This window comes from Excalfactoria chinensis, chromosome 9 (genome assembly GCF_039878825.1).
Source record: "Excalfactoria chinensis isolate bCotChi1 chromosome 9, bCotChi1.hap2, whole genome shotgun sequence".
In the NCBI taxonomy this organism is placed as follows: Eukaryota; Metazoa; Chordata; class Aves; order Galliformes; family Phasianidae; genus Excalfactoria; species Excalfactoria chinensis.
Genome location: NC_092833.1, coordinates 19,356,973 through 19,378,788, shown reverse-complemented (window position 1 = coordinate 19,378,788; position 21,816 = coordinate 19,356,973). Strand labels below are relative to the sequence as shown.

The 21,816-nt window shown below is 45.2% G+C and overlaps 3 protein-coding genes across 10 annotated transcripts in view; 1 reads left to right on the top strand and 2 right to left on the bottom strand.

Moving 5' to 3' along the window:
• MED12L (mediator complex subunit 12L) overlaps window positions 1-21,816 on the top strand; it is a 98,874-nt gene that overhangs the window by 15,045 nt on the left and 62,013 nt on the right. For 6 of the 8 annotated variants that reach the window (XR_011904622.1, XR_011904621.1, XM_072344012.1 and 3 more), the window contains exons 11-15: window positions 2,306-2,437; window positions 3,414-3,540; window positions 5,226-5,440; window positions 6,472-6,576; window positions 7,553-7,729. Coding sequence is in view for 6 of the 8 variants with exons in the window: in XM_072344012.1 (XP_072200113.1) it covers window positions 2,306-2,437; window positions 3,414-3,540; window positions 5,226-5,440; window positions 6,472-6,576; window positions 7,553-7,729 (756 nt within the window). In the remaining 2 variants the exon portion in view is untranslated. The remainder of the gene's footprint in view (window positions 1-2,305; window positions 2,438-3,413; window positions 3,541-5,225; window positions 5,441-6,471; window positions 6,577-7,552; window positions 7,730-21,816) is intronic. The other 2 variants (XM_072344017.1, XM_072344015.1) reach the window with 1 other exon arrangement.
• GPR171 (G protein-coupled receptor 171) lies at window positions 8,884-11,821 on the bottom strand. The gene is made up of 2 exons (XM_072344919.1): window positions 11,697-11,821; window positions 8,884-10,452 (listed from the first exon to the last, which is right to left on the bottom strand). Exon 2 carries the CDS (start codon window positions 10,402-10,404, stop codon window positions 9,439-9,441), a length of 966 nt encoding a protein of 321 aa, XP_072201020.1. The 5' UTR covers window positions 10,405-10,452; window positions 11,697-11,821; the 3' UTR covers window positions 8,884-9,438.
• P2RY14 (purinergic receptor P2Y14) lies at window positions 15,645-21,410 on the bottom strand. The gene is made up of 3 exons (XM_072344918.1): window positions 21,043-21,410; window positions 18,488-18,585; window positions 15,645-16,705 (listed from the first exon to the last, which is right to left on the bottom strand). Exon 3 carries the CDS (start codon window positions 16,685-16,687, stop codon window positions 15,674-15,676), a length of 1,014 nt encoding a protein of 337 aa, XP_072201019.1. The 5' UTR covers window positions 16,688-16,705; window positions 18,488-18,585; window positions 21,043-21,410; the 3' UTR covers window positions 15,645-15,673.

Here is a 21,816-nt window from a genome sequence, read left to right as displayed (position 1 = left end):
TTTCTAACTTCAACTGCAATTGTATTTCCAGAATGTTTCTTCCTGTTCCAAAGCGCAGTATTGGTTGTGCGTGTTCTGAAAGTACAGTGATTGCTCTGTTCTGTTCTTGCTGTCAGTTGTTGGCCATTATTGCCCCTTCTTTTAGCTACTTTATGACCTGAGGTTGGGTTGCCTTGAAAACACGCCTGCTGTGGCCCCTGAACAGCCCTCTTGAAGCTCTGGTACCAAACACCTTTATGAGATCTGTCTGGTTAATTTACTGCCAGTCTTCTAAAGATGTAATCATTTACTCTGAGGAGGAGAATGCTGAGTTGTAATAAGATATGATCGTACAGAATTACAGAATACAGTGGGAGTGATGCTGGTGAATGACACTCCATAGCAGTGTATTTTAGCTGTTGTGCAATAAGTAATGGGTGAAAAGAGAAGGCACTTGATTTTTAAGAAATGGTGCTGAATTTCTTGGCGTCACTATGGAAAATCTCGAACCTTCCTGGAAATTCGTGCACTTGGGCTGTTTTCTAAGTTCAGGTCTCTGAATGTGCATTCAGGGCTCGTGTCCCATGTTATATTTGCAGTTCTGCTGAATTCTTAGAATGTTGAGGGTTGTTTTTTATTTTAGAGTGAAATTATGTTTTTAAACTTGGTTCTCACGAAAGGGCTTGTAACAGATGCTGGGAGTTGATATTTGTCTTTCTGAGATCACTTAGCTGGAATTGAAACAAAAAACCCACCCCCTGTGTCTGTGGGAACAGAGGGCTGGTGGTGCTGCTGGGTTCAGGACAGCAGGAATTCAGCAGTCAGCCTGTTGCTGCCTGAGGGACCCAATCTGAGTGTGCTGGGACTCAGGATGGGAGGAGTGATGAGATGTGCTAAACAAAGTGCACGGAACTGTCTGAGGCAAAGTCTATTTTCATAAACACTGAGAAAATGGAGCATATTTGGAGCATTCTTGCAATATTTTAAATAAAGTGGTTAGCATTAGTTCAGCTGCTTGAACCGCTCCGTTATCTGAAGCCTGGCTGGGCAGGTATTGTCACCCTTTATGGTTTCAGAAAATCCAGCGTAATGTTCCTGCCCACCTCAGCTCCTAAGGCAGTCAGTGTGAAAAGGCAGGTGGGGGAACCTCTTGTTGTAGGGGTTTGTGCTGGGCAATGGGCTCTGTGCCTGGCATTCCCTGCTCTGTCCCAAAAAGAGGTTGTGCAGCCTACTGTTCAGCCGTGGCATTAGCTGGAGTAGAAGTCAGACTTGTTCCTTGGTAGCAGCATTGAGTTAATAATAAAAGCGAGGACCAGTGGGAAAAGAGCTCTGAGTTATAAAAAGCAGTTTTAATAGTACTTTTGGCTTCCTATCTCCAAGTATCTCAAAAATGGTAACACAGGAGGGTTCTGAAAGTATTAAGCATTACTACTTGAGCTTGTTTTATTTTATTAACTGAAAAAATCCTAAGAAGTCTTTTCTTGCTCTTCACTGACCTGCTCTGCTTGTAGGCAGTGCTGCAACACCTCCGGTTTTCTCTGAAAGGCTTTCAGAAAGTGGCAGCTACTTTGTGTTGTAGTTAGATTGGCCCAAGTGGCTGAGCAATGGGTTTGAGTGGGATGATTTCAACCACGCAGCTTCCGTGCCTGAAAGCAGCAGGTTTGGTTCCCAGGCGCTGATGTTTGTGGCCACTGAGGGCTGAGCATAAGTAACATCCAAACCCCCTCATTCAGAGCTTGCTTGGGCAGTGGGTTGTGCGTGTGGTGAAACCTCACAGGATGAGGTGCCGCCAGCTGTGTTGAGCTCCCCTGTCTGATGCAGCGTTTCCTCTCACCAGGATGTGAGGTTTGGAGGCAAAGAAGGGGCTGTGTTCCCCTGACCAGCGCTGCTCAAGTTCTGCCTGACATCTGCCCTGCAGAACGTGGACATTGGGCAGCGCTTGGACCCATCCCATGTCCCCCTGAAATGCTAAGGGTGAAAGCACAGTCTTAGTGCAGCTCTTCCAGGCAGTAGTTTGAGCCCTCTGAAACGTGGTCTGCTCAAGAGGCTGGAACATTTGCTTTTCCTATTTTGCCCTTTTTTTGTGAAGCATCATTATGTTACAACAGTTTAGATTTGATGATCAGCAGTGTGAAAATAGTGATTTTTCTCTTTTGCTTCCAGATTATATTTAATTAGAAAATACTATGAATGAAATACCCATGTGCATCCACTAGTAGCAAAGAACAAAACCTGTTTGCTTTATCCATCCATCAGAAAGCCCTTGCTCAGAATTAAGCCTACTGGCCATATACATGAGATGCCGTTCTGTCTCTGTTCTGCACAGGCAGCCCCCAGTGATGAGGCCGTGGTGATGCTGCTGTGTGAGTGGGCTGTGAGCTGCAAGCGGTCTGGGAAGCACCGGGCCATGGTGGTGGCCAAACTCCTGGAGAAGAGGCAAGCGGAAATTGAGGCAGAAGTAAGTCCTGTCTCTTTGTAATAGCAAGAACAGCATGTCTAAAAAAGCAAGGGTATTTCTAAGGAAGATTGCCTTAAGCTCTGCCCTTTGCAAAACAAAGTACATTTGATTGCACTTGGAGCACTGGACATTTTGTCATTAATTTACAGTTTTGGTAGCCTAGATAAGTTTAAAATAAAAAGTCTTCTACTTACAGCTCAGCTGAGTGTGGTTTATGTTACTGCCTTGGTATCTGTTTGTTTGGGTGGCATCTGTGACATCTGTGCCTGTGAGCTGCTTCCCCATACACTGGGATGCTGCCATGAGGGAGCTCTGTGGGGTGCAGGGTGGATCGGTGCTCCTGCTTGGAGGGCTCTGGGATGGCTGCAGACTCAGTGTTTATTTTGAGGCCAAACTGCAGTGTGTTTGTATCTCACTTTCTGTAGAACTGCCTTCTTTTTTTACAAGTGAAAACGTAGTAAAACACTATAGTGACATCATTGATGGAAAAATTCAGTCTGCCTGTTGTGGTAAATGACCATGCTCCATCCTGCAGGAGACAACACCTCCCCTTCCGTATCCCCATGGCACTCAGCTCCATGCTGTGTGCAGAGCAGTGACTGTGCTGCTGCTGCCCCAGAGGAGCCATTGGCCCCGGTGGGTGCTGTGCTGTCATATACACAAGCAAAAGGAGCTATTTTTTGCCTTTGCTTTGGTCCTGGAAATTCTAGATCTTAATTTTGTTTGCTTTTATGTGAAAGCATATCACTGCAGAAGGTGCGTGTAAGAGGCACGCCTCAGTAAGGCATCCAAAGTGATCAAATAAAATGCCTCAGAAATAACTAAACTGAGTATGGGAAAAAAAAAGGCATTCTGGATTGAGATTGGGTGTTGTGAAGAGATGGGAAACAATCCCACTGTAGTTGCCTCACATGTAAGTATTGGAACACTGCTTGTCTGTGTGCATAGATGCACGCTTCTTTATTTAACTCTGCAGAGATGTGGTGAATCGGAAGTCCTAGACGAGAAGGAATCTCTGTCTTCAGCCTCCTTGACAAGTTCCAGTCTTCCTGTTTTCCAGAATGTCCTGCTGAGGTTTTTGGACACACAGGCTCCCTCGCTGTGTGAGTATTAACTCACTCCAAGCAGGCCAGAAACAACGGGTGTGCTCCTGGCTGCTGGAGTTACCGTTTGGTTGTGGCAGGTGTTTGGGTTTCTGTGATGATCTGCTCCAATCTCTTTTGTGCTTATTTTATTTCCTGCCTTGTTGGAAGCTCTTCATGACCTTTTTTTTTTTAATTATTTTTTTATTTTTTTTTTTAAATTTTTTCCCCCTTTTTCCTTTCACAAAAGGGAAGTTGGAAGAAGCAATACTTATTTCTGTTGAGATCTTACAAGGTCTGGGGGAATTTCTTGCACCATATGTGTAGCTAACATCAAATGCTCACCTTTTTGACAAGCTGTGGTGGAAATGCTGAGTCAGTGCCTGAAGCAGTGATTGAGCACCTGGTGGGAAGGCAGGGTCAGCCCAGGGGAGCTCAGGTGTGTGCAGCAAACCTGATTGCTGGAGTGGAGCTGGAATTTTTGATGACAGAACTGATTTTGTTGAGGGATACTGAGGCTTCCGTGTCTGTAAGCCTGAAAAGCAGGACTGTGTTTTGGCTGAGGGCTCAGCACTTGGTGTGCAGGTTGGTTTTGCGATGCCTTCGTTGTGCCTGCCTGCACAGCGGCTTGCTGGGCAGCTCAGGGCAGGGGAGGTTTGGGTTAGAACTGCTGTATTCATGGGCTCAGCATTACAACTTCTGTACTGCAGGGTAGTAGGAGTTTCAAAAATAGGGGCAGAAAGTGTGTTAGGGTCAGAACTGAAAGAACATCTTTGTTTTCTGTGTTGGGGGGAGGGCACTGAAGTAGTTCTAACTACTTATCTCTGAATTTGTTTGACAGCAGATGAAGATTCTAAATAAAAAATGTGTTATGTATTGAATTAATTTGAACCTGTGCTGCATAACTGACTTCTAAGTGTATGCTGGTGATTTGGATTTGGTGGTTCTATAGCTGGAGGTTTTGTTGCCGGGTAAAGTTGTGGTATACAGCTGTTTGCTGTTAACTGCATTATTGCAAACCTTCCTTTGTTACAGAAGAAGTCAAATTAAATATAGCCAGGATAAATGAGAACTTAATTAACAAAAATATGTAGTGTTTTGTTTTTCATGGGCGAAATAACAGGCAGTTTCTAATGTGCTCTTTCCTGGTGTTTGTGGTAAGTCTTATTGGATAAACTGAAGTACACAGAATGAATTCCTTGAAAATATTTCAAAAGCTTTTCTATTAAAAATATAAAAGCATTGTAGGAAAGACAGTGAAAATTACCCTTGGAATAGAAGTTTGGAGTAAAAGGCCTGAGCCGCCTGTCTTAATCCAGAGCTTCACAATCAACTTTATTTTTCTGCACACATGGATTCCCTCACCCTATTTTAATTTAATTTGCCTTTGAACCACTGGCACCTCGCCCTCAGCTGCTGACAAATGGGCATGGATGGGGTGGGATGCTCTGGCATCCGCTGCTGTTGGAGCTCTGGCACGTGCCTTCAGCTGACAGCAAAGCAAATCCACGCTGCTTGTGTGCCAGTAGGTGGGAAGTGGTTCTTTCTGTGGAGGCAAAGGTAAATCTGTCCAGGACACCCAAGATGTTTTTGTCAGGCCTCTCAACCTTTAACACGTGAACTTGCTGGGCTTTGCCTGTCGGGTGGCTAAGAGCCAGATCTTTCTATGCTGGAGATACAGTCCTGTTTTCTTGGTTTTTGGACAGCTGACCCAAACAGTGACCGTGAGAAGACAGAATTTGTGAATTTGGTGCTGCTGTTTTCTGAATTCACTCGACACGATGTGTTCTCCCATGATGCATACATGTGCACTTTAATATCACGTGGAGACTTGTCGATCACTGCAACTACGAGACCACGTTCACCTAATGGGGAAACTGCGGATGAACAATATTCTAAGGATCATGATGTGAAAATGGAGGTAATGCTTCACATTGTTTCTCCCACCTTCACTAACTGATTTTGTACAGTGTGGGTTTTCACCAAAGTAACAATATTTCAGATATGAGTTTTCTTTTTAACTCATTTTTAATCTCTCTCTCTGTCTGTCTTTCTATCTCTGGGAAGACTGGAGGTGATCTGTTGGCTATGTGTTTGTGTGTCACCTAAGTGTTGCCATTTTGGCACAAATATACTGAGCTGCCAGTCCCCTGCTGAGCTAAATAACTCCAAACAAACAAAAAGGAATAAAGTTGGCTTCTGCATTTAGCAGTGAAGAAACTTATGTGCAGGTAAACTTTAATGAGGAGGAGGAGAGCTTTACACAGGAAGAGCCTGGAGGAAGCTGCTGTGCTCTGCTCAGCAGCTTGCAGTGGTCAGGAGCTCTCTGTGTGCTGAACAGCCACAAATGTCTGTCCAAATGTGGGTCGTAAAGCAAATCCTCGTGACTCCAATGCACACAGTTTGTGTGCAGTCCTCACTCTTCCATCAGATGTGCATTACTTCACCTTTGTTAAAATGAGTGAAAAAGGAAGGCACCTTTAAGCTGCATGTTCTGGGCCACGTTTGGACTTCCATGATGAGACACGGCTCAAGCTTCTCTCATCTTTACTTTTCATTCCTTCTGTAAATCTTACATAGGTCTCAGGGCTAAACTTGCCCCAGAATGGAGGGGCTGTTCACAAACTTCCTGTCATGGCACAACAAAATAGCAAGTAAACCTGTGAGTGCAAGAGTCCTGTTCTGTAGGTGTCCCTAGAAGCAGAACTACTTGTGGGGATATGCTGTAAACCTTTGTTTCCCCCTTCATCTCCTCCTCTTTTCTACTGTTTTATAGATTTAGGCTTGAGAAGTACTCCTGTGCATTAGAAGTCAGTATGTGAAAGCTTCTGACCATCACTGCTTTTTTCTTATTTCTTAAGTAGGTGAAATGCTTGGGTTTACCCGGGTCCAGTTAAATAGGTCATCTATACAGTGTGACTGATGCTTGTTTTTCTCCCTGATGATTCTTAGGATCATAGTATTATGGAACACATGGGCACTGACTCAGGACCCACTAGTATCTTTGATGATGTAGACAAGGGTGACTTTAAGGCAGACTTTGGTTCTGAATTTCCAGTAGGTTTAACTTTTGGTTTTCTGCATGCCTTTGGTGCCTGTGTTTGCTGCCTGCTGTCATCACCAGGAATGTCTCTGTGCCCCTCATGCAGCCTGGCTGCTTCCATCAAAAGCTGGTGTCTGCTGGCCCAGTGCCTGCTGTGTTCTGCCTGTGCATTGCCTCTGTTCTGTGCATCTGCACTGGGAGACAACACATGGCTTTTCTGTGCAGCTCCTTGTTATCCATGTGCACGCCAATGCAAACTGATGCTCCTTCCCTTCCTTCTGCCCTTCAGCATGTTCAGGGTGTTATACGGTCTAGTTAAGCACTGATAAATATGCAGGTTTACTCATTTAACACTAAGGGCACCAAATTGATACCATTCGTTTTTGAGATGACTGCTCTGCTTTTGCTCTGTCTTCCAAGTCTGTTTTTCATCCTGATTAGCCTGATTCTGGATTGCTCTTGAATCTCTTCTTTCTTCCTTTGTTCCTGTTCTGCTTCTCATGGACCCCTGTGCCCAGATGAGCTGATGCAGAGCCACTTGCTGGACACTGGATGCACTCTGTGTGTGCCTGGCATCTGCCATAGAGATGGTTTCATGCATACCATGCCTGCTGCAGTGCCTTTTGTCCTCCATCCCCTCCCACTTCACCCGTCTCATTGTATCCCCTCTGGGTTATCTCATTGCAATTTCTCTGTCCCAACTGTCTGTGTGTGGAAATTGCTCTGACCTGTAATGTTTGGTTTGTTTTTTTTTCCCTTCCCTGACAGAACACTTCTAGTCTAAAACCTGCCTAATAACAATGAGATTCACTTAGGGATGTAACGTGTATATGTGGCTGCTTACATTTCAGCATAGATTACTATTGCGCTTGTTTTGTCTATCTCTGAAAACAATCTCAGATGTTTATAAAGTAACCTTACCTTTGGAGTTCTGGAACTGAAGAAGTTAGAGGTTACACTTATCTTAAACATTTGTTTTACATGACTTAGATTTTTTCTCCGATGCCTGGGGAGTCCTGTGAGAACATGAACTCTTCTTTAGACAGAAGAATTTCAGTTGCCAGTGAGAAGTCAGTCAAGAGGGAAGGACTCAGAGAAGTGATTTTTCCATCCAACTATGACCTCCTTCGTCATCTGCAGTACGCAACGCATTTCCCAATACCTCTGGTGAGTGAATTCTGGTTGGGCACGGAGCAGTGTTGGCTGTTGTGAGGGCAAATAAAAACACTTAAAGGAAGAAGTGTTCACTGTGTGCAGGGAGCAGAACTGGCTTCGTCTGAGGGCTCTCAATCAGCTCTCAGGGTGCAGCTTCTGCTGAGGGCACCTGCTGTGTGCTGCAGGATGTACAGCTTGCAGGCAGCTTCATCTTACCAAAGGGAGTCATGTTAGCTGAAAAGTGTCTGAGCCAGAATGATTTATGCTAGCTTAGTGGAGAAGGGAGATGGTACTACATTGCAAACACCATATTTCAGGGTTCAATGGAAGTTTGCTAAATAGAAAATCTGATGTAGTAGTTGGATAAGTGGATGAATACTGAAATATCTGAAAGAAGTAGTTCTGGAGTGTGATGGATGGAATGGTGCTGTTTCCTTCCTCCCACTTCCTCTTGTTTGTAGAGTGGATTTTTGGCTGCTTCTGTTGATCTGGGAGCTCTTTGGAACTGCAGAAAGCTCTGTGAGTAACGTTCCAGATCCCAAACCCTTACTTGGTTGGCTTCTGTTTATTTAATCCTATTACATGTTTGCTGCAGCACTGGACAAAAAAGGCCCCAGAACTGAGTGGGCTGGGAAGTGGAGTGTGTCTACTCAAATTGTTTTGAAACAACAACGGTAATTGCTAAGCAGTATTGAATCCTACCAGTACAGGAAGTGTCAGCGGAGTGTATGATGTGATATCTCCCATCTCTCTTGCTTTAGTTTTCTTTCTGCATTACTACAGGTGATTTGTTTTTATGAGAATATTGAATGAGCTGTTTCTTTTCAGGCTGGTTTTGAATGCTTGCTTGAAGTTTGATGTGTATTTTGAACCATGTAAGTTTAGCTGGTTTTTGCTTCTGCAGAATTTTTGGTCAGATGGGGTTAGTCCAGGAAGTCTGACTTTGCCTGAGCAAATTGGTTTTTCACTTTGATTGCCATCTATTCTAAAAATGCATTATTTTTGGAGGTGTCTGTAAAAATAAATAAGTAATTAAAATATATATATGAAGACTCTTAGTTACTGCTTTATAAATGTTTATAAATACCAGCCAAGACCACACAGTGAGAACTTCTGCTTACTCTTTATTTTCATTTTATAATTGCCTTGAATTTCCTGTACTTACGCGTTGCTGGTTGTTTTTAAGTTCAGTGCAGTAGCATCAAGGGAGGGTGGTGGAACTTGACAAGAACAGAAGGTTTATTTATGGGAATTACAGGTGAGATGTAAGCAGATACAATAGTTTTTAATCAGTGCAGCTTAACATTGCTTTCTGGATTAAATAATGCCCTTTAAAATGCTTTTGGATTAATTGTGTCTGTAGGAGGCTTTGCAGGTGATGAACTGCTACTTGAAAACAAATCTAGAAAGAATGCAGTATTTCACTCAGGGAGAGCCCGAAGTGTTTACCATAAATAATAAGAGTGCATATTTGGGTGTCTCTCAACAAATTTTGTTCTAAATTATTGCTGGCTGCTCTTAGGTTGTCACTGGTGCACTGCAGAGTATTTCTGAACAGCAACACTGAGTGCTTTGCTTGTTCAGGCCTTCTGTAGCTGGCATGGTGATGTGAGTTTGTCCTTTTCCGTCCAGTGGTGATGTTGATGGTAGTAGCCATGTTTCCAGTTGCACAACGGCTGTTTAGGTTGTGTATTTGCACACACTTTCCATGTAGTTTAGAATCAGTGTCTTTGTACCCACTGCTGTGCCTCTTCTTCTGTGGAAACCTTTCCCTGTTTGGATGCTATGAAAGCCTCGGTGACTTTCAGTCTGAATACTTTGGAAAGACGATAATACAGAATCGGGTCAAAGCAGAGGTTTGATATTGCAAAGAGCAAGGTAGATTCTTTTGCGTGAAAGAGAGTTTGCTTCACAGAGCAGCTGGTTATGGCATCGCTCTGGCTCAGAGTGTAGGGGATGCGAACGACGTGGTAGGGAAGGAAGCACAGCAGGTAGGCTGCTGTTAGCAGCAGGATGCTCACCAGGGCCTTCTTCACGTTTCTGTAACTCTCGCTGTATTTGTTTTGGTAGAGCTGTCTGACAACAAGGAAATTGGAAATGAGTATCATAGCTGAAAAGTTGAGGAATATTGCCGTGCACACGAAGTTAGTAAACACGTGCCAGTCTCTCCCAAACTTTGTTTTGAAATCGATGCACCTTGCATTAGGTCTTTCCTCAATTGTTTTTATTGGAATTGCCATGTTAGGCACTGTTATCAGGAGAAGCATTGTCCATACAACTGCAGACAAAATCTTGGCAAATCTAGGCTCCTGAATGCGATAGATCTTCGAGCTGTGCATTAGCTGAAGGTAACGATCCATGCTTACAAATCCCAGGAATATAATTGATAAATACATGTTCAGGTAGATGAGGCAGGCTGTTACTTGGCAGTGAAATATCTGCAGTTTCCAGGGTGCAACACCGAGGTCAACTATTATCTTTACTGGCAATGCCAAAGTCAGCAAGAAGTCCGCAGTGAGAAGGTTGGTTAAGTAGATGCTCATACACTTCTGCTCTTCATCTTTCTGCGTGAATGCCCACAGCGCAAAGCAACTCCCCAGAAAACCCATAAGAAAGATCAAGTAGTAAAAGTAGGTGAAAGGTTCCAGTTCTGTTTTGATGTAGCATTGTGAAGCATTGTTTGGCATTGTGAACTTCTTGTGCACTTTGTTTTGCTGGCTGGAGGGATCAAGAACCTGTGAAAAACAGCCGAGAAGACATCAACCTTCCTGAGCAACGTTCATTGTTCTCGGGGAGTTTTGTTTGTGTGAGTTCATGAAAAGACGCGATCAGGACAAAATATGTATTTTTCTCATGCTGCTTCACAAATGTTGGAGAGAGCTTTGTTCTCCTGTTGGAAATGTTTGGAAATGCAGAGGATTTGTTCTTGGAAGCACACAGACTTCTTCTCAGAAGTGTTTCCACAAGAGCAGTCTTTCAGACTGCATTCTAGGCTCAGAAAAAAACCAAACCCAGGAAAGCTTTGAAACTGCTAGAAGTGAAGCATCTGGTTCACGGTGGTCACACTGAAGCTTTGTAACTTCAGGACAGTTGAAATGACATTTAAAAATAAAGGGTAATGTTTGTTGCTTTAGGAAAGGATATTAGAAGTTTTGAGGTTAATGCCCTGTCAAGCTGACATGCAATCCATCAGCCGGATGGCTGGGCTGTTCTTCTCAGTTCTGTGTTTTTGCTGTCCCTTTCTACCTGAACAGGATAAGCAAACTGCTGATTTAAATGGAGCCTTTAAAAACAAAAACCAAAAAACCAAAACAACAACAAAAAAGAACATGTTTTGGAAAAAGCAGCAGTAAAATAATTTTGTTTGTCTTGTTTTTAGGCTTCCCTAGAGGTTAGAGGGAAGAAAAGTAGAAATTGTGCTATTTTGACTAAATCTGCCACTCAGTGACCACACTTTTTTGTTCACTACACTGATGGACTGCAGCAGCGCCAGCTGCACAGGACGTATACTAGCGTTCCTGAGGATGAGGGACACCTTGATGTCTCAAATACCCGAACTCTACATCAGTTTTTGTATCTATGTTACTCCAATTGTCTAATGCACAAGTGAAGTGCTGCATTTGCACGTTTGCTTTCTGCTGTAAATCACATATCTCGATGAACATAACTTGCGTTTCAGTAACTAAAACTGACTGCAGATCCTCACAGTGCCTTTCTAGGTGGCCTTTGCTGTCCTGAAGATGTACCCGCTCACAGTGGGTTTGGGCATAGGCAATGCTGCCCAGCTCAGGGCTGATGTCCTCCTGCACGCAGCAGTGCTGTCTGGTCCCAACACATGGATGCTGTGCTGGGTGCTGCCAACAGCTGCCCTGCTGGGCTCCTGGGCCTGCTGTGCCAGCACTCTGCAAGGCTGAACTTCAAGCCCTGGGTTTGCATAGCAGTAGGCAGAGGGGAGCAGACAAAGACTGACAGCACGTACCTGTCTTAGGGCCCTGTGAGGAGTCCGGTGCAGCAGTCTGTTAGCATTCGGTGTCTCTCAGTGTGTTTCCTCATAGTGTGAGAGCAGATTTTCCCCTTGCTGCCTCTTCTGTTTTTTTTTTTTTTGTTTGTTTTTTTTTTAAAATGTCTGTGGTTTTTAAATGCTCCGACTGACGCAAATAAAACCAGCATTCAAGCAGCCAAGGCACGTGGAAGTTATCTGAAGAGGTGATGTGGAGCTGCCCACTGGTGCTGTGGTTGTTCCCTTCCTGCAGTGCAGGCAGGGGATGCTGAGGCTGCACCATGAACAGGTGCTGAGCACAGCACAGTGATGGTGGAGTCCAGCGAGGATGGCTGGGGGGTACTTCTATTAGGAGTTAAAACTCTAAACCTTTAAAGGCTTGTCAGGCAGTACTGAAACAGCAGCGCTGAAACCCAACTTGTTAGTTCCCTGTTAGCTGAGAATCCTCAGAAGTTTACTGATTTTGCACCATAGCTGCATGAAAAACCAAGTTGAGAATGTCTGGTTTTAGTCTTAGTCATAAGCTGAAAGTTCAGACCATATTTGTTGAGATGCTTGCAAAGCTTCTTAATCTGGAGTGCTCCTTTGTTCAGTTTTGAGCAGATGTGGGCTGATGCTGTGCTGTTGTGCTCATTGTGCAAGGCTGATCTTCATGGTACCACTTAAAAAGTAAGTTGAAATGCAGGATTCAGTCTGTTTTTCTGTGTGGGGCCAGCTCCACTGTGCAGAGTGGGATGGAGAGAGGCTGGAAGGGGAGAAGGGCTGAGGGCTGCCCCAGGTGGCAGTGGGCTGGTTTGCTCTGGGCCCTGGAGCTGTGGGGCATTGTGACAGGGGCACAATGTGAGGGCAGTGCTGTGGCTGGGTGGCAGAAAAAACCCTCAAAAAGTCACTTGCAAGCACTCAGTTTTCTCTCAGCTTTTCGACTCAGAGAGGCAGGCAGAGCCTTTCTGAGGCACAGTGATGAGCAGATGATGCAAATCAGTCCCGAGGGATTTTCTCTCTCTTCCTGTGCACAGCCATGAGGTGAGTGCTGGGGCTCATCCTTGGGGAGCGATCTGATCTGTGTGGTATCCGGCCCATCCCGCACCCCAATCACATGCTCTGTGCCCAAGCACATACAAACAAGCAGATCCACTGCATGCTGTTGAAGATTTTCATGGCTTTCATTGACAGATTAAAAAGTTATACCCCATTATAATAGGTCTGCATCGTAAGTGAAAAATGCAAGTGTGCTTAGCATGAGGGTTGCTGCAAGTTCTGTGCAGAAACAGCTGTTGGTGATGAAGAATTGCTGGTATTTCTATTTACATGCACAGGGAGAGGAAATCTGCCCAGCAGTGTGTGCGTTCCTGGCCCTTCCCGATGGGTCCCACGCTGTGATGTGGTGTGAGCTCCAGCGGGGCCCCGGGTGTGCTGGCAGAGCTCAGCTGGCAGGGCACAGGAGCACCATGCAGGTGGTGAAACAACCCTGGGCCCCTCAGAGCCTTCTGTCAGGGACATTATAGGCCTTCCCTGCTGTGCTTGGCTTACAGCTGGTAGCTGTGGGAGGAGGCTCGCTACTTGAGGTGCTCTTGTTTGCAATAGAGATCAATCATTTTTGGGGATGGCTTCTTGCGCAATTAACCTCTATGAGCCATGCTGCTGGTTTTGGCACAGGTAGGATTTTTGTGTGTTGAGAAGGTTGTGTAATGAACTTTTTCTCCTGAAATAGTGGAGGAAGGATTTCCATTTGCTGAGCATTAGCCCTCAAATAAGAACCTGGTTTAGTCTCAGTTACTCATAAATTTCACTGCAACAACGTTAGGGAAGTTCCTCCAAGTGACAGATGGACAGGGCAAGAGCTGGTTCCTACTGGGATACAGGAGTTGGCTGTCCGAGGAGCTGAGGGTTACCTGAGACATGGTGTGCTGGGGAAAGTGACACAGAATTTACTTAGCAGCACAGGAAAGAGATTGGCCTCATACCTTTCCATCCTGGTTTATACAGCAGTTAAGAGCGAGGTTGGCAATGTGGAGCGGAGGCTTGGCTGGATACTGGAGTTAGTTGAGACTTGTGGCTCCTGTGTTCCAGACTGCTGTAGGGTCAGTGGTCTCAAATTGTTTTCTGACTACTGAAGTTACTGGAGAGAGTTGGTTTTGTTGTTTGTTTGTTTTTAATTGAAGCTCTTCAGAAGCTTGGGATTCAGTGTTGCTTTGGGAACACCGCATGGCATCAGCGTGCTTTCACCTGAGTTGCCGTATGTAGATTTTTGTCCTTGTGGTGTCAGTAAACTGGTAGGATACAGGGATGGTTCTTCAGTATCAGTAGGTTTTGTGTTTTTCCCAAAGCTTGCAAAGTAATAAAGAAGTTATACAAGTATGTATTGCAGACATGGATTTCATCACTGTATGCCACCGTATTTTGACAGATGCAATTATTTAGATTTATGTAGGCAAATAAAACCCATCTCATATAGGGAACCGAATGTTTTTACCGTCAATTACAAATAGTTACCCACAAACCAAAAGATTCCCTTCCCCTCTGGATTGTTTCTCTTGCTTGAAAGAAAGAGCCTGCAAAGCTTTGTTGAGTCAGGGAGCTCATGGTGGCCGGTGGGGGTGGAGGACCGTTAACTGCAGATCAACGATGTCAGACCAAGAGGCCTTGGAAAGCTTACAAAGACTGTGTATTTAAGCAAAGTATCACCCTCACACATTCCCTGTTTGGATTAAAGTAACATGGGGTGGCAGAAAGGTAACAGATGTTATTTCTGTTCCTATAACTTCACTGTTATGCAAAATAAGAGCTTCCAGAGTCATCACCTGAAAGCTTTTGTGGATACTTTATGCGCTGGTGCTGTTTTCCTTTGTGATGATTACAAAATAAAAAGGCTGCCCTGAAAAGTATCACTGCAAGAAGATTACAGTTGCACGTGGAAGGCTGGTGTTTCAGCTGTTACTTTTCTACACACAGTCGTGTTTTACCATGGTTTTCTTATGCTTTTGGCACTATCAGGCCATTCTTTGTGGATTTAAATCCATGACCGCCCAGTTCCTACACGGCTCCTGAACTGTTCTTACCTCCTGCAGCAGCAGAGGGCCTGCACGAGTGTGGTTTACGCCACGTTATGTCAAAAAGCCCTGAGCAATGTGGAACAGGGCTCACCAGCCTGTGGAAGGATCCCTCTTTAAGCATTTTCTTATGCTGAATGTTGCATGTTAGAAGTTCTCTGACTTCTTGATGCCTTAGGATGTTGAATAGTCGTGTTGTTTAATTCCCTGTATTTGTAGATCATTTTGCTTAAGAAGGCCAAAATATTTTAATAAGTTTCACCACGGTCTGGTATTTCTTTTCAGGCTTTGTGCAGATCTTTGAGGATTTGATCACCCCCTGATATATCCACCTATCATCGATATCTCCTTCTCTTTCTTTGGCAGTTGTTGGAATAGAGCACTTCATTGAAGGCTCTGCTGTCTGAGTTGGTGAATGCACAGAGCGCTCTCTGTGGCAGAGGCTGAGCCAGAGAGGCCCAGCTGACCTTACTGTGTTGCCTCAAGGGCTTTGCTTGGGTTGTGCTGGGATGATCTGTTGTTCCTTTGGGCTTCCCTGCTGCTCCTCAGGTGTGTCCTGCCTGGCTTCATGGGAAACGAGGGCAGTTCCAGGGCTGGGATGTTGGATGATTCTTTCAGAACCGTGGCCTGGAGCTGCAGAATGTTTTGCTCCAGTTATTCTTCTCTTTTCTGAGATCCAGATAGTTCACATTGCACCACAGTGCAGTCGCAGCATCAGCTGAAATACCATGTAGTAAATACACTGACAGCACACAATAGGCTTTTTATAGAAACACTGCTTGGTATTTTGTGGTTGAAACATTTTCTGGTTTATTGCTGGTCATCATCTGTTCCATTTCTTTCTGCAATGCCAGTGTTTGCGTTCTGGGGTAACTTTCAAGCACGCGTTGTTCTACAGACATGAACTTACAGAATGTTCACGCTTTCCTGAAGTGTGTTTGATCTCCTCGATTTAGTAATGTCAGCCTCACCTGACGTTTTCAGCTTGAGGTGCAGTTTTTGATACAGCCTTTCTCTAAAAGGTTGGCAGAGGAAAAAATAAATAATGGGATCGAGGCACACATTGGCAGCAGATAAGAGCAGGGTGAACTCCTTGGCGTGGAACAGAGCTCTCTGTGAGTGGCAGTTGAACTGCGAGCTGGTCTGGCTCAGGGTGTACGGGATTCGGCAGAAGTGGTACGGCACAAAGCAAAGGACAAACACGAACATGATGGTGAATATATTGCGGCTGGTTTTTCTCTTGGCGATGTCTGAGTTCCTTCTGAATTTCTTGTAGGAGCTGTATATTTTTTTTGAGATTGAAGTGTAAAAGATGATGAGTAGGAGGAAAACAACCCAGAAAATCCCTGTACATATATAACTGGACACCTTGTGCCACTGTTTGCCGAGCTCGCTTTTAAGACCGATGCATTTTCTGGAATAATTTGCTTTAGAGATTTCATTAGTTAAAATCATATTTGGAAGTGTTATGAACATAATCAGTACCCATATGATGACAGAGATGACCTTACTGTAGTGAGCCGTGTGAACGAAGGAGGTGAATAAAGGCTTCACGATTTTGTAGTACCTGTCAAAACCTATGAGGCCAAAAAATGTTATTCCGATGTACATGTTTGCATAAAAAACGACAGCAGAGTATCTGCACACAAACGTGTTGAGCTGCGGGGGCGCGATTTCTGAGTCGGCAAGAATTTTGAAAGGAAATGTCAGACTCATGAGGAGATCAGCAACAACGATGTTTTTGAGATAGACGATAAAACTCTTCTCGCTGGAGATGCACAGGAAGATCCATGCTGCCACGCCGTTCAGCAGCAACCCTACCACGAAAATCAAGCAGTAGATGAGGGGAATGACTGTCTTTGTTATTACTGTGCTGTTACTGCAGCTGCTTCCCGAGGAGTTTGTGCTGGAGTTGAACATCTTACAGTGTCTTTGTTCCTAGAAGCAGAGGAAATATGATCTCAGTAAGATAAAACAGTACTGTGCCTTCCATTAATTAGTGTAGGATTTCTAATCTTATTTCAAAGTGAGCTTGGTATACTTCTCAGAAGCTACGTTGTTCTTGTTTCCAGCACAGTAAGTGCCTTCCAGGCAGTGCCATCCCAGTGTTGATGATATTTGGGGGCACAATGCTGCTCTGAGCTTCTGTCACTTCTTCTAGATTTGGGTCCATCTATTTTGCTCAAGTCCTGTCTTGTGCTTCTCAGTGTGTGTGAGCCCATGTGCCACAGTGTTCAGTGACTGTAGGTGCACCTCGTTAACCCTGAACAATCCGTGTGTATCTTAGCACTGATTTACCAGGAAACATATGACAGATGTAAAAGTTCCTTGTACAAGTGTTTTATATATGGTCATTGTAAATATGCTCCTGTTAGTGAAGCATGTGAATAACTAATAGATGCCAGTGTTTGCTGATGCTTTCTTGGAGAGCCTTCTGTGCAGCTAGCACAGTTTGCTTTAAGGATTTAATAACACAACATACAGGAGTGTCTATATTAGCATGAGTCAGAAGCGAGAGCTGCCCTCCCAAGTCATTCAGACTTAAATTTTAGAGGATCCCCACAGAGGCTCCAAGAAATCACAACTGCTGTCTGCTTTTCTTTGGCAGCTTTGTTGGGGTGGATTACCCTCTGTAGGGAAGCCTGATCAGGTGCAGGTATATACTGCTGCTTTGTGGACACGTGAAAACCTGGGCAACTGGGAAATGTGTGCTGCAGAGTGGGGAGAGAAATATCCTGTTTGTTGGAAGAGGAACCATTTCCTTACTGCTGCAATTCAGAGCTAATAGCTGATGCTTCTGTGTAGCAGATCAGAACCCCAATTCAACCTAGAAGTAACTGGAAATGGAAACTTTTATTTCACATGGGTAAAATTGTTTCCCTCTGTATTTTGTTTTCTTTGTGTCTCTGGAGGACAGTGTGAAGGCTGACAAACTTTGTGTCTGTTTTGGAACTTGCTTTGATAAGTGGAATAATGAACAGGAGTGCCCAGAGCTGCAGTTCAGCTCTGCTTGATGTCTTCCCACAGGCAGCACTGCAGTCCTGTCTTCAGGCTTTTCTCGAGTCATTAAGGCTCTCTTTTCTGTATGCCTGAATTTTTAAAGGCTGAAGATGGTGTGGTGAATGGCTGTTAGAATAGAGCCACCAGATGAGTGGGATTGAGAGTTAATCACAGGTAAGGTTTGGGGTGGTACTGCCAGAAGGAGAAAGACTTCTGCTTCTCCCATGTATCCTCAGTCAGGGGGAGAGCACCACCAACAAATGGCAGTCTTATCTAGGGTGGTAACCTACTGTCTGAAAGCTGTTCCCACTGCTGTCTGCTGTGTGTGTGTCCTGTCCATGCTGCAGGGCTGTCTGAGCAGGACCTTCTCTCCCCATGTGGTGTGTCTGAGTTATTCCTCACCTGCTGGGTTTGCGTAAATGATATACGTGTGAGGTTTGGTGCTTGGGCCTGGCAGCAGCAGGTATTAAATGGCTTGGGAAGTCCACAAAGTAGTTCTCATGCTAAGATATCATACTACAAAGGATTATTTCAGGATAGTGTGGTCAGAGATGCGGCTGTTATAACTCTGTATGTTGTTTCTAGTGGCATGGAGGAAACCCTAGACACAGAAGATGTCTCTTCTGATGGCAGCAAATTTATGAGCTGCCTGTGCCTGAGAAGGAAGCCAAAGTCCAAGACAGACACTTAAACCTTCCCATACCTGTGGCAGGCCCTTACCTTTCTGGATTGGACTGCTGCGGTGCTTCTAGTGAAGGTGTTAGGGGTCTCGAGAACCTTCCATCGTTAGCACAGGGCCTGTCCTCCAGCAGGGCGATCTGTTGGGCAGCAGAGCACAGTGGTCAGAGCTGTCATCACAGTGCTGCTCCTTGCAGAGGCAGTGCACCGCCTCCAAGCTGTCAGCAAGCCCTCAGCATTGCTCAGGGACAGAGCCAGGGTGAGAGAGCTGTGTTTGCCCTGGACCAGCACTGCATGCATGCTGCTCGAGGCTTCTGGCTCTGCTGCTTGCATCTCACTGTTGGTATTCCTGATAAAAGTTACCTGTGCTTTTTCTCACCTGGTTGGGCACCCAGCTCTCTCTGACAGGCCCTGTCTCCAAATGGAGCGGGTTTTTTTTTTTTGTCTTGAATGTATTCTGCAGTACTGAGTGGATATTTTTAGCTATTTATGGAAATTAATACAGCTGTTTGATAGATACGCAATGCAGCTGCTGGGTCAGAAATGATCAGCAGTGGTCATTTTCTCCAGAACTCTTTTTTGAGTTGCTAAATGGCATTTATCAGTGAGGGAGAACATGCCAAGCTGATCTCTGGTGTTTTGAGACAGCACTGGCAGAAGAGCCCTTATGGAGGTGTGCTCTGCAGTGGAGTCTGTGTGTGGCCCTGGGAGCAGAGCCTGGCCATGTGAGTGCAGTGCTTGGCACAGAGTGGCAGAGAAACTTCACTAGGGCTTCTGTAGCAAAAGGTAGTAAGCAGCGATAGCAGCCTGCATGGTATTATCGGGCCTGGCTCAAAGAAGGGGGCTCTCCTGAGTGTGGCAGTGGTTTTCACAGGGTCTCAGTGCCTTCCTCACTTCTGGGACCTCTGCAGGATGGTGCAGAATAGAGTGGGTCTGTCTGGCAGCTGAGCTCATCATGGGGAGAGCAGGCATCCTGCTCTGTCCATAGTAGCTGTGCTTCTCCCTTTTGGTCCAAAAAAGCAAGATTTGGAATATTCTAGTGAGGAGGTAAGAATCAGTCATTGGTGGAGGTGTTTTGTCCTGGTGTTCAACTTTCTTTACAAGCTACTGACTTACTGAATGTGGGATGAATGAAACCAGATGCTGGGCCCGGACCATCTCCTGGTCAGAAAGCCCTCCAGGGCTCTTATAAGATGATGTGCCTGGGCCTGGACCTGTCTGCTGTGGGTGCTGCCCACCGTTTCCTCCTGTGAGCATCTCACGTCAGGCCCCGTGCAGCTGCCACTGCCCTGCTTAGCATCACTGACAGCTGTGCAGGCACTGCAAGGATCTGCCCTGCCATGGGCAGCACTGCCTGGACGTGCTGTGTCTGTCTGCAGCCCTTTGCTGTGCTTGGAGGTGGTGTGCCCTGTGGGGCACTGCTTGGTGCATGCAGTAACAACAGGTTCTCCTGACCAAAATTGGTACAGGCTGTTGGACTGTGTGTGACGTTTTCTCCTTTGTGATTAATTTCTGGTGTTCTGAAGGACAAAGCCATTGAGGAGAGCCAGTGGGTGTGAGGAGCAGTTGTAGATAAGATCGTTTTCTTTGTCATTACATTAGCAAGCTCTCTGGAGGGCAGCATGAGCTCGTTTGGTTGCAGAACAAGGACACCTCAAGGGTGGAACCAGGAACTGCTTCATGTCTTCTTGTGCGAGGGTCCCTGTGCTGTGTGGAATCTGACAGCCTCATTTTCCTAACAGGAATTTGAAATTTTCATTCTGCTTTTGTCTCCAGTTTTTGGACAAGACTGTCCTAAAAACTCAACCTTTTAGCACTGAAAGATCAGCACCTGCATTGCTCCCTGGTGATACAGGCTGGTGAGTCTAGCAGCAGGGATCCCTATGTTAGTTAAGACCAAAGGAGTAGTTTAGCAAAGGAATGAACAAGCGCTGCTTCTAAAACTTCCCATTCCAGCTTTGCTTGGTTTGTGAGCAGCATGGTTTGCCTCAATGATTCTGTTCCACAAGAAGCCCTGGGATCACAGCAGAATCATAGAATGGCTTGGATTGAAAAGGACCATAAATGATCATCTAGTTTCAACCCCCCTGCCATGGGATGCTGTTTTCCTCAGGTTTTGCAGGTATTGTTTGGCAGTTGCTTTATTGCTATGGCCAAAGACACCAGCTCAATAAAAATAGAAGTGGTTGCTGAGGAGATGCGTGGCTGCTTCCTGCAGTGGTGCCCCACGCTCCCTCCCTGCACACAGCAGCTCCGCTCCGTGCAGTGCCCCGCACTGACAGGGACCGCCTTCATCTCCTGTATTTATTTACGGTTCCTTTGTGTTTTAAAGGGTTGGTTTGTTTCTGGTTTATATTACACCTGAATGATTTTTCCATTGCCAATTGAAAAAAAAAGAAGTGATATTTGTTTAGAAGTTTAACAAAAATGTGAGAAGCATTGATAACGTACAGAAATCTGTCCTGAAGGCATCTTCCACCTGGCAGTATTTTCAGCTTTTTGGCAGTTACATAGAAGCACAGAACACAGCCTTTGCAATCGCCTTGTAACATAAAGCACCGTAAATGCTGCATGAATGGCAGCAGGTCGTTACTTACTGCTCACAGTGAAGCCTCCTGTGCTGCCCTGCCGTGCTCATTGGTGTGTTCCTTCCAGCCGGCAGCCGGTCACTTCCTTGCGATGATGTCCTGCTCTGCTGTCAGCGTGTGCTTCGTGTGCTTCGGAGAGCAGAGCTGAGGAGCTGCTGACCGTGCCTTGCTGCTCTGCCTGCCATGCCCCAAATGTCAGTGCTGCAGCTGGCCCGAGCTATTTTGGTGTGCTCAGAAGTCCTTCCACGGAGATCAGCTTTGAGTTGGGTTCAAAAGAGACACGTTTGTGCATTTAGCAAGGCAGTGAGCTGAAGATAGGGGCGGGTGTTTTCTTTTCTTAAGCAGTTCCCAGGCCTGGCCGTGACCTCTTCTGTAAGGCTGGCTGCCCTGATGGCTTCTGTTTTTGTTAAAGGGAGTGTTCTTTGCTGGAGTTCACAAGGCTGCGTCACGTTTGCTCTGGGCATGCTCTGAGGCCCAGAGATTTATTCTTAGGACAGGTGATAAATCTCCTCTTTATGACTGTTTTCTTTCTTCTTTCTGCAGTTTTGTTTTGTTTTGCCTTTTAAAATTTATCTTATTTTATTTACCTTAATCACCTGCCTTCCTCCCTCCCTATTCTGTTCATACATTTACTGAGAGGCATTGAAACCAAGCACAAAATCCACTGAAATGTTTGCTAAACAAGAAGCTATTATTATCTCTTATTAGGAATGTGGGGAAATACTGCTGTTTATGTTAAAGTAACATTTGTAAATGGTGTACGGCAGTGTTAACAAACGTTCA